General features: G+C 50.5%; 1 protein-coding gene across 3 annotated transcripts in view; it reads right to left on the reverse strand.

Moving 5' to 3' along the window:
* Positions 1-12,131, reverse strand: part of AGBL4 (AGBL carboxypeptidase 4) — a 1,086,758-nt gene that overhangs the window by 12,944 nt on the left and 1,061,683 nt on the right. For all 3 annotated transcript variants that reach the window (XM_045204170.2, XM_045204171.3, XM_024571127.4), the window contains exon 12: positions 3,464-3,560. In XM_045204170.2, the coding sequence (XP_045060105.2) occupies positions 3,464-3,560 (97 nt within the window). The remainder of the gene's footprint in view (positions 1-3,463; positions 3,561-12,131) is intronic.

Consider the following 12,131-nt stretch of genomic DNA (forward strand, 5'->3'; position numbering starts at 1 on the left):
TGCAGTGAGGAATCCCACAGAGAGGAGCAGCTCTGTCTCAGATGGAGAAGGAAAACAGAGGTGTGATATGTGCACTGGGCTTTGAAAGATAAGGAAGAGTTCGCCATCCAGTGACAAACAGGGAGAACATTCCAGGAAGAGGGAAGAGGAAGAGAAACAAAGACATGGAGGGAGGAATGAAAATAGCTGACTTGTTCTCCCTAAAGCACTGGGCATGACGTGATAGAGAGCAAGGTGGGTGGGGAAGGTGCTCACAAGGGGGAGGGGTGTGTTAGAGGCTGTGAATGAAGTTGTAGATGTAGGCCAGGGCTTTGAATTAACACTAAGGAGAATCGAAACATTACGCTGAAGGTAGTGGAGAGCCACGGCAGGTGTTTGAGAGAGGGTGTAATCTGATGCATAGCTGAGCAGCTGGGGACACTGTTCCATATTGTTTGTTATCTTTGTCTGGGTACATGCCTTTCTCCTCTACAGACTTGGGCTCCTGATGGGCAAGGGCATCTATGTTCTCCCAGCACCCAGTGCAGGGCCTGGCACATGGCAGGCTCTAGTGTGTTGAGTGATGATACTACTCCCCGCCAACACACATACATCAAAACCCCACAATGGAGCCAGCCCACCCAGCCTCTCGCTGAGCCTGAGCCCACCTCCCACGTGGAGGCCAGCTCACCCACCACACTCCTGCTTCGTCTCCTCACTGAGGCTTGCCTGGCCTGTTCATTTTTCCTTTCCAATTTTCATCCGTCTTGTCCCTGAGCCTGGGCCCCTCGGCCCACAGTGCTGGCCCTCCCTGGGGACCCTGGTGCCGAATGATGGCCCGGCACCAGGGACGCTGACAGGCTCCCTCCAGCACAAGGGGAGAAACTGACATATTATAATTATTCACAGAGATGAGGGAAAACAAAGATTAATTTTGAGTCAAAACATGTAATTTTCCTTTAAAACCAGAACTGCTCTTTCACTTATGCTATTTGATGCTTCAGTGGAAAATAATGCAAGAAAAGGGAAATATTCAAATCCCAAATCAGACCCTTGTATCCTCCTGGGAATTCATTTTTAAAGAGTTTCAGACCAATTGAGAGCTATGTGGTATTCACGGTTGGATGAGGCAGCAGCGTGGGGTCAGAGAGGGAGTTAATTTTGTTTTTCTTAATTTAAGGGTGGGTGCATTTATTTAAAGTCCTCAAGGCTGTGACCTTTGAGAAATAGCTTCCCCGCTGTTTTCTAAATATGGCTCCAAAGCACAGGGCAAGGGGCTTCCGTGACAGGTGAAATCAGGGTGCTGAGAACTCCCCTGCGTCCCTTAGACCAAGTTTCAGTGCCCCCCATCCCCCCACGCCATGCCAAAGAACTCTTCACTATCTGATGCTGAGGGCACCAAGTCGGGGATCTCGGGGCCCAGGCTCAAGCCTTGCATCTGAGCAGTCCCGCCTGCTCCCTGGACCTCGACCTCCTCATCCCCATCATGAGGAGGGGTCCCCGATGATCGCTAAAGTCCCCAACTGCCAGTCCCCTTGCACTCGTCTGTGATGACACGACAGGCAAGAAAAAAGGGGTGAAGAATCAAGACAATTTTAGTCAGGCTGAGAGAGGGCCTGAAAGTGACAGTCCCCACATTAACTTGTAAATGAGATCCTAAGGATTCTTTTGAGTTTTATAAAGCTTTAAATGTTTAAGAGCTTTCGCCAATCAAGAATGACTTCTAAGAATGAACTGAGGACTCTTCTCTGGAGGTGAGCCCCTCAAAGGCAGGGTCGTGCCTGAATCATTTATACACTCAGCTCCGTCCTTCCCCCGGAGCCCTTGCATAAAGTGCTGTTTTCCTAGGTGAATGGACGAATCGGTGAAGGGGTCAATGAACGAATGCACACAGGGGTGCAAGTTCAGTACAGTCCAGGCGCTGTAGGGGCACAGAGGAGAAACAAATGTGACCCTCCCCCAAGGACTGCAGGGCACGCAGAGCCCGCAGGACCGGTGAACAAGCCGAGACAGACTCTGAGTCAGAGTGCATCGTCATGCAGACTCTGTGTGGAGCTGGGGCTCAGAGACCTGTGACTCACAGCTCGGTCTAACCTGGGCCCCGAGAGACCTTCCAGCCCAACCGGAGAGGCCCAGGGCCTTGCCCTAGGCTGCGATGAGCCTGTTGGAATTCTGGGACTGCAACCCAGAAACCAGAGGAGATGGAAACATTTATTGAGTGCCCACTGGCTGCCAGGCACTGGACCAAACTTGTATCTTTAAAACTGTCTTTAAAGGTTGTTGTTATTACCCCAGCTTCACAGATAGGTAGAGAAAGGTTTCAAAGAGGCTGAGAACCTTGCCTAAGACCCCACAGTTAGCATAAGCCTGAGAAAGAGTTTGAACCCGCACTCCCAGGTGGGTCTTAGCTGGACTTCAGTCCAGCTTTGGGATCATAAAAGCCTAGGATGAAATCCTGGCTCTGACAAAATAAATAAATAAATAAATAAAAATAAATTTCAGGCAATTCTCTTCACCTTTCTGAGCTCTCTTTTCCTCATTCATGATATGGAAAATATAATATCTACAAGGAATAAATAAATAAGATCTGGTAGAACTATTACTTCACTCAATAAATAATAGTGATTAATATAGTTTTTTGTTAACAGTAAGGTAAGGAGGAAGGTGCATCAGGGAGGAAGGTGCAAAGGCCCTGAGGCAGCAGAGCACATGGTCAAGGTCTTGGGCAAGGACAGTGGGAAGACTGGTCTGGCAGGAGCAGTAAGTGAGACACCTTCATGTCTTTCACTAAGGCTGCACCACTGGGGGAGTAGGAAGTGAAGCCAAGAGGCAGGGCAGGGTCAGCACAATCCAGATACCCAAATGCTCACTGGGCTTATTCCCAGCAGGCGTGGGACTGCTCAGCGCTTTGGGATCTGGTCCAGCCCTAAGGAAGGATACTCCTGTCCTGACCTTCTCTCCTCACTGGCCCCAGCAGAGCACTGGAGCTGAAACTTGTCAGGGGTGTGTTCTCTCCAGCCCTGAACCTTTGCACCTTGAGGGAAGGGGTCTACCATGCACTGAGGGGACTTATGCCTGTATGGCACTGTGCCCGGTGCCTTAACACCCGCCTCACGACAATCCTCCAGCTGAGCGCTGTTGTCCCCTCTTGATGGATGAGGAAATGGAAGGATCAGAGACCTTATGAGCCCAGATGATGTGGGAGTCCCTGAGGATGAGCTATCCAATGAAGTAGCATATGGTACCACCCAGACTAACTTAGAGCGATGACTGCACTCGGCTCCCAGTAACCCCCAGCCCTGTGGACTCCCATGAGATGTGGTGACCCCTCACTGCCTGACCCCTGTACTCAGGAAATGCTCTGTTAAGCTCTTCTGCCACAGACGGGAAACTGAGGGCCAGAGAGGGGCTGAGGGAAGTTGCCCCCGAACACAAATTCAGTGAAGCAGGACTCCAGCCCACGCTGCTCTGCTCAGCCACTTACCGCAGTCTCGGCACGGGAAGCGCCACTTTCTCAACCATGGGGTTCAGCCGATAATAGTCCAAAAACGTTCGGGCCACATTCCGCCCCAGCTTCATATCTGCAAGTGTGTGCGTTAAGGAGCAACTTGGAGAAGAGATTGAGACAGAGTGAAAAGAGGAGCAGTATTAGAAATGATAACAGTAATAAAAACAGTCACACTGCTCACTACTCAAAGTTTTTGTATGGTGGATACTATTCTTCACAAAACCTTAAATGGTAGATACTATTATTTTCCTCGTTTAACAGATGAGGAACCAGGTACACTGAGTTGTAGTGCGCCCAGGGCCGCAGAACTGGGAAGAGGCCCAGGGCGTGGGGCTGGGCAGCCTGACCCCAAAGTCTGTGTCCCCAGCTTCCGGACTGCACTGCGTCCCGTGGGATCACAGGGCTTCTGTGGCCTGGTGGCAGGTGTCTCAGAGTGGAGGCCAATGAGCAAGACCAGAGAGCAAGACACCCTTTGCTGTGCATGGTGTAGGGCCTGCTTGACCCTCCGGTATCAGTCACCTACTGAGGTCGCCCCAGGGACCATGGCAAAAGCCTCTCGTTCTAAATCGTGTCCCCATTCCACTTTGAAATCTACCAATAACGAATCTTTGGACAAGGGTTCGTGACCCCCTGAAGCACAAGCTCCCCAGGGGCCATAGTGAGCTTTAACACATCCATTCGTACAATAGTCATCTATTCAGTTACGTGGAGCGTGTGCTCTGTGCATTGTGTCTCTCCACTCCGGGCCTTCACGGGACGTGTTTCCCCTTCCTGAAGTCCTCCCCCTTCCCTTGCTAATTTATACCTGTTAAGTCTCCCGTCAGGCGATATCCCTTTAGTAAAGCCTTCCACGATACCTCCCTCCCCTTGCCCCGTTCCTCCATGGCCTCTGAGCGGACCTCACTCAAAGAGCATATCTCTTATCTCATACCCCTCAGCTCCAAACACCCAAACCGTCACCACCTCCTCTCCACGAGACCTCCAGTCTCTTGTGCGTGTCTACTTCTCTCCAGGCCCCTGCTATCCGAGAAAGGGCCAGTATCACCCATGCCCTGGATTACGGTTACCCTGTCCCAATGGGACTCCGTGCCCATGGTGGCCTGCCTCTACCCCCAGGAGGGCTGTTCTAAAACACACATTTGACCATGTTACCCAACTGAGCAAAACCCTTCAGTGGATCCCAATTGCCTTTCAATTTCATATCTTGGAACTTGATTTACAAAGTCCTTCATAGTTGGGTCCCTGATTAGCTTCCTGGCTTATGCTTGCTCCCTCCCACCTTCTACCCACATCGTTGCCCTTCACACTCCAGTGATGCTGAACCGTTTTCCCTCCGGGTCTTCGCCTACAACGTCTGTCTTCTCGCACCACCCTCCCTCCCTCCGTGTGCCTCACGGGGCCGACTCCTCCACCTGCAGACACCTCCGTGTAGCTGTCTCTTCACAGCACAGGCCTCGGACACCATGCCATCCGGGTGTTGGGGCTGAACTAGAATTTGCAGAACAGTCAAGTGAGGTCTTTCCACCTTCTTCAAAGAGCCCCCACTTGGGGTTGGGCCTGACCCAGAACATGAGAACTAGCATTTCTGGAGCACGTAGCATGTGCTGGGCACTGCACTGAGTGCTCTGTTTACATATGTCTTTCCATCATCAAAACAACCCAGTGAGGAAGGCATTTCCTGGGAGGTTAAGGAACTCGTTCAAGGTCAGGACTAAAACCAGAAATGTCTGCTGCCAGATCTGTGAACTTTGCACAACCCTGGACTGTTTCCCAACTTGAAGGCACCTTTTCTGTCAAGGGCTGACTCATCCCAGGCCAGTGCCTGGTGGGAGAAGGAAAAACACCAGATGAGTTGTTTATGACAGTGAGCTCCGCTGCAGGCTTGCTGTGCTCTGGGGCTGCCACCTGCTTTCTTCCTCTGGATCTGACTGACCTTCTCTGTCCCCTTCTTTAAAAAGTTCACGAGCTGGCATTGGGCGTGACCTTTCTGACCAGCAGACCCTGAAGGCAGCCTCACTGCCAGGCACACAGAGGCAGCTGCTGCTCAGACCCAGCCAGCTCTCGTCAGCTTGAGGACACCAAATCACAGTTGTATGTGCCAACAGTAAGGGGGGCTGTGAAAAGGAGAGATCCCCATGGACTGGGCTACAAAGTTGCAGCAGAAGTTTTGGAATAAGATGTATCTATTCTCAATCCTGGCTCTGCCACATGCTGTGTACCGCAGATCGTATTTTCCAAAGACATCTGCAACAGTAGCGCCACCTCCCATGTTATTTTACACTATGACCTTGACCCTCCTTCCACTGAGAGATGGGGTCTATGTCCCCTCTTCTTGAGTCTGGGTGGGTTTGTGACTCACTTGTAACCAAAACAAGTGGCCAAAGTGACACTGTGGGACTTGCAAGGCAAGGTCAAAAAAGGTGATGTCATTTGCCCCTTGCTTACTGGAATATTCCAGCTGGGGCCCTGAACCACCATGCCAGCAGTTCTGAGGCCTCCGTGCTATGAGGAAGCCCCAAGTAGCACATGGAGGGCTGCGGGGAGAGGCCCTGAGACCGTGTGGAGAGACCACGGCAGAGAGATCCCAGTCCTCCCGCAGCTCCTCCAGCACCCTGCTCTTCCAGCTCCAGATATCGTCTAACTGCAGTTCCATCAAAGACTCCAAGCGAGAACCACTCAGCTGAGCCCTTCCCAAATTTCTGACCCACAGGAAACGCGTGAGAATAGCTATTGTTTTAAACTCTAAGTTGGGAGGGGGGATCTGTTATGTAGCAATAGAGAACTAGAGCACTGTGGGACCTTCCATAAGCAATCCAATCTCCTGAACCTTAGTTTCCTGATCTGTGAATGTGAACAAAGACGCCTGCCTCCCAGGGTTGTTGTGACAAAGTGTGTGACCGAGGAAGGGAGGAGAGTTGACTAAATAAATAAATGAATGGGAAAGAGGGAAGCCTGGATCCTTCCTCCCCAGCCTGCAGTGGCAGACAGACTTGAAACAACCCTAGAAAATAGTTGATTATCCTTGGTAATCAACCCTCTGGAGTTTCACAAGGGAAAGGAGTTGGGCTGTTCCAGTAAAATGCCCCCCAGTGAGGTGTTCATCATTTTAGACAAGCTCTGTGTAAAAGGCCATTTCAAAGGTGGGAGTTGTCGGGAACAACCCTCTTTCCCTCTCCCTCTCCAACCACAGTACATGTCCCTTAAACTCGGAGAGCCTCACTCCAGATTATTTACTGCGATGGCCCTGCCTGAGTCAAGAAATGGGATGTGGGTGGGAGATGGGGAGAGAGTGATTGAACACTTTCAATTAAAACAAGCTGTCTTTGAACAAAGATTTAAGATCCAGGCAAGGAGAAGGCAATAACTCTCTTGGCTGGAATCCGTTCGATGTATTGCAGAATTTAGAGAGAAAAAAATTGGGGTGAAAACTCCCAACTCTTTAGTGCCAACAAAAATTTCGGGATGAGCTGCAAGTTGGAAATGTCAGCCTCCTCAGATTCTCACGGAGCCTACTGATGGGTTTCCTGCAGCCAGCAGGGAAAGATGGGGGTGGGATCAGGGTGCTTGAGTCCCTGAAGCAAGAGGGTTCTGCTGGGGCTGCCTGCAGCTCAGACCTGTTCGGCCACTTCTTCCCAGAGCTGTTTTGAACTGAAGGGTGGGTGTCGGTAGCCCCAGCCTCCTCCTTCACAGGACAATAGGTACGGAGGGTTTGGACACTTACCGCTCATTCTCATGTGTATAGGGCTACAGAGGGTGACAGGGACTGGGGTTAGATGCGGGAGAATTGGACTGAAACGGTTCACAGTCCAGAGGAGGAAAAGAACAAGTCCAAATTAACCACATTACCAAGCAGACTGCCGCATTGGCCCCTTTACTCTGCATACGGTACCCTGTAGTTACTGTCACCAAGCCTTCCCACACCGGCAAGGGCAGAGCCCGAGTCTGCATGTGTTTTATGGAGGAGGAAGCTGAAAAAAGGGGAGTTCGCATAGTCAACCAGAATCTCATGGCCTGGAAATCGTAGAGGTAGCATATCGTAGAGGAACCAGTGTCTTTCAACACCATGCCCATGTTTTTTTCTTCCTCTCTTAAGTGTGATCATAAATTCAAACACTAAATCCTGTGGACACGTAAAAGGAGACTTAACTCCAAATGAAGGAATTGTGAAAGGCTTCATGGAAGTGGGTGTATGACCAAGATTTGAAGGACCAAGATGAGTCTGCAAGGGGAGGAAGAGAGAGACGAGTGTCTGGAAAAGCAGGAAGTATGGTGGGTGGTGGGTGAAGTGACCTTGGGCCAGAAATAAGGACAAGGGGGGCCCAAGGGCCCATGCAGCTAAAGCGCACAGTGAAAGGTGAGCTTGCAATCGCAAGTAGGTTGGACACAGAGCCGTGAGGGCTTTGAATGCTAAATTAAGGAATTTAAACTTCTGTTCTGTAGGCAATAAAAAATAGTAAATGTCTATGGTTGTATCTATCATTCATTCACTCAGGGTATTTATTGATCATCTACTATGTTCAGATTCTCTGGAAGGTTCGGGGTATTCTGTGGGGAAAAAACTGACAAAATAAAACAAAACAAGAAACAACTAGGACCATGGTTCTTAAGTCTACAAGTGGAGACAGATAGCAAAGGGAAATACACCCAAATGAATACATAATTGTGATTGTAATAGTGTTGTGAAGAATGCACCAGGCCTGTAGCTGAGGCAATTCGGGTGCTGCTGCAGGGCGGGGCATGGGCAGGCCTCTCTGCGGAGATGCCCTGTGAACTGGGAGCCAACAGTGGTGCAGCGGCACCTGTGAAGGAGGAAGGGCGGCAGGAGGGAAGGGTCCTTGTGGGAGACAGGGACAGAAGAGGGCTGATGTGGAGAGACTGTCAAGGGCTCGGTGACGAGGACCTTGTTCTGGGCCACCTTAAGGAGCCTGGATTCCCTGAGAGAATGGGAAGCTACTAAAGAATTTTAAGCAGGAAAATGCAATGGTCTGATTTGTGTTTTTAAAAGGTCACTGCTGTGCTTAAAATAAGAAAAGCAGAGCGGAAGCAGGTAGATCAACCAGGAGATTACTGCAAGGGTCTGGTAGGGGAAAGATGAGGGTTTTCTGAGCCAGGAGAAAGGAATCGAGATGGGAAGAAAGGGCTCAGTGGAAGAAGCAGCAGGATCTGCCAACAGACTGAACAGGGACCTGCAGGAGAGGAAGGGATGAGGGGTGGCTCCTGCTTTGTTTAGCTTTCCCGAGCACCTGGGTGATGGGATGCTGCGTCTGGGGTGTGGCGGCTGGGGGTCGTGAGACCAGGTCAGGGAGAGATCAGGAGTTCAGTCTGAGCCCTAGATGCCTGTAAGATGTTCCATATCCAGGTCCTTAAATATGAAATAGGAAAAATCAGAAATAGGGGAAAAATCAGATAATGGAAGTAGTTTCAGAACTATCAGTTCTTTGGGATTATTCACGTCACAGATTCTCTTTCTTCAAATTATTGAATTTATTGGGGTGACATTGGTTAATGAAATTATATAGGTCCCAAGTGTATAATTCTATAACACATCATCTGTATGTTGTAGTGTGTGTTCCCCATCCAAAGTCAAGCCTCTTTTCATCACCATTTTCCCCCCTTTACCCTCTTCTACCTGCCTGCACCCACCTTTCCCTCTTGTAATCACCCTACTGTTATTTGTTTCTATGAGTTTTGCTTTTTATTGCTTAACCCCTTCATCTTTTTCACCCAGCCTCCCAAACCTCCCTCCCCTTGAGAGCTGACTCTATGGTATGTGCCATTCTGCTCAGCTCTTCACCTCGTGCTCCCCGCTCTCAGAAAACACCCATTCTCAGGGGCCGTAGGGTAGTGGAGGTGACCGCAGCACCCCCTGTTCTCTGTCTCAGGGCCTCAGGTCTGCTACACTGAATGAGAGCATGTGTGGGAATCTGGAGACCAGCCTGGTTTCGGTCAGTAACTTGCCATGTGACCTTGGCCCTTTCCCTTCTCTGGACCTAACTCCTCTGTGGGTCAAGTGTAGTCTCTCCAGTCCTTTCCAGTGTTAGCAGGGTATGTTCAAGCAGAGACCGCAATACAATAAGCTTACAAAGATCTCATCCCCACTCTTTCACTCAACAAGTATTTTCAAGAACCTGCTGTGAGTCTAGTTGTTTTCGCCACTTGACACAGTGAAAAAAATTGACCAAGATCCTTGTCCTCAGGGAGCTTACCTTTGAGCTCCGAGACACAAAGTGTCCATCTAACACATCTGTAAGTGAACGAGAATGCCAGAGAGCGGTAAGTGTGATGAAGTAAAGGTAAAGGACGGGGTACGAGCAGTGCTGGGGGTCAGGGAGCAGATCACAGAATTAAGTAGAATGGTCACAAGAGGCCTTGTTGAAAAGCAGGGCTTCAGTGGGCTTGGAGGAGGCAAAGGAGGTGGCCAGCACCAAGGATAAGCTGATCCTCCTCGTCTGAGAGATGAGGTGTACCTAGTCATTTCATAGTTGAGCACTTGTTAAATCCAGCCCAATCCCACTGCAGGGAGAGCGGTCAGCCTCGGGGATGAGTTCTCCCTGGTGGGGTCAGGAACACCTCCTTCATGGTGCGTGGCTCTTTCCTGAGTGAAGATCCTCCCCACCTCCCACAGTGGTCCCACAGGGGACACGTCTCACACACCCCCTCCCACCTGGCCTGTAGCCTCCCTTCCCCATCCTACCCCTTCCCTCATAGCCCTCGTCCTGAAGCTGGGTCCACACTTCTCACCCCCTCCAGCTCTTCCAGAACCACGAGTGAGCTCCCCCGGCCTGCCTGGCCCTGCAGGGAGCTATGGTCCTGCCCCACTCACCAGGTGCCGTGTTCCACGTCCTCCCTGCCCACAGTGCGTGCTGTGGGCAGGCCTAACTACTGTCCCCATTTTGCAGGTGAGAAATCAAAACTGACTTGTGCACTGAAGCACATCAAGAATGGGCACAAGGAGGACTGAAGCTCATTCACTCATTCATTCATTTGCTCAATTTACTCATTCATTCCCATGTTTATTAAGTGTCTTCTACATGCCGGACACTATTCTAAGAGCTGGGATACAATGAAGAGGAAAACAGATACAGTCCCTGTCCTCAGGCAGGTCTTGCTTTGCCAGCATCCTGCCCCCATAAACAACAACAACAACAACAACAACAAACTCCTACCTGCTCCCTGTTTGGAAACCCCCACCTAGAATTCATTCTCTGCTCACATTCCTACCCACGCCAGCAACAGATGATCACCATTAAAGGAGACTGATTAATTCTGAGGAGGGGTAGGGCAAGGAAAAGTGATTTCTCTTAGGTAAGGCTGACAGCACTGCTGGAATACTAAGAGGCACCTGTGTAGGAGCCTTTAGGTGAAGCCAGAAGAACAATGCGACAATGAAATATCGTCTGTCTCTGCCACCCTCACTCGTCCTCCCACGGCGTCGGACAGCTACTCGGCTAAACAGATGAATCCTTCTCTCAAGTGCGGCATGGAGGCTGCAGATGGAACTCCAGAGTCCTTTCCAACTGCAGGCAAGGTGCCCTGGTAGTGAGGAGATGAGGGAGAGACAGACAAACAGACAGACAGACACAGCAGGAGGGAGGAAGAGACCAAGTGAGACAGGCCAAGGCAGAAACCAAAAGAGAAAGATGCAAAGAGACAGGCAGATACAAAGAGAAAGTGATCAGGATGCAGCAGAAAGACAAGGAGAGAAAAATAATGAGAAGGGCTGGGGGAAACTCCAGCTTGGAAATTGGAGAGAAATGGAGTGAGGGGCGGAGACAAAAGTAGGAAGTGAACGGCAAAGGGAGAGAATGAAACTGTTAGTGACAGAGAAAGATATAAATGTAGACAATAGGACGGGGAGAGAGCAGGGGAGAGGAAGAGAGAAAGAAAGGCAGAGGGTGAGACAAAAGGAAAAAAGCAGAGAAACACAGGCAGAGGACAGACCGTAGTGAGCTGCAGCAAGCTAAAACCGAGACAGAAACAGCGAGGGAGGCAGAGAGGACAGACACAGGAAGGAAGAGACAGACTGACAGGGAGAGTGGCCTCCTCTTTGGCGTGTGAAACGTGGCTCAAAAGGGTGGGTGCCTCCAGTGAGGGTCGCAGCAGAGAGGGGCCTGGAGAGGAGTGCAGACATGTTAATGGTGGGGGAGTGGCCAAGCCATTCAAGGACGAATTAAAACTCAGGGTCCCTCTGCCTTCCTCTCATGCGGGTACAGGTATTGCATTCCGGGCTCACCCAGAAAATCCAGGGCAATCTCCCACCTCAATATCTGTTAGTAATAACGTCTGCTGAGGTTTCTTTCCATACAAGGTAACATTTACAGGTTCCAGGGATTAGGCCGTGGATAGCTTTGGGGGCCATTACTCAGCCTTCTTCATGCTCCCAGCGTTCTGCTTAGCTGATGATAGGACATGGGGCGGGGGGAGTCAGGAGTGGGGCTCTGGCTCTATGCCGAACGCCTTGCTGGATGTTCGGCTCACCCACCCAGCGGACCTCTGCCATCACTAGGAAACACCCAATACCTCCCGTACAAGCAGCAAGTGGATTTACAGGATGTGGACCCACAGAAGTCTAACTCCAGAGTCCTTTTTATTAGCATTATTTGATGCCTCTCAAGGGCAGGAAATGCCTGTACTGGACCAGGTG

This window comes from Desmodus rotundus, chromosome 3 (genome assembly GCF_022682495.2).
Source record: "Desmodus rotundus isolate HL8 chromosome 3, HLdesRot8A.1, whole genome shotgun sequence".
In the NCBI taxonomy this organism is placed as follows: domain Eukaryota; kingdom Metazoa; phylum Chordata; class Mammalia; order Chiroptera; family Phyllostomidae; genus Desmodus; species Desmodus rotundus.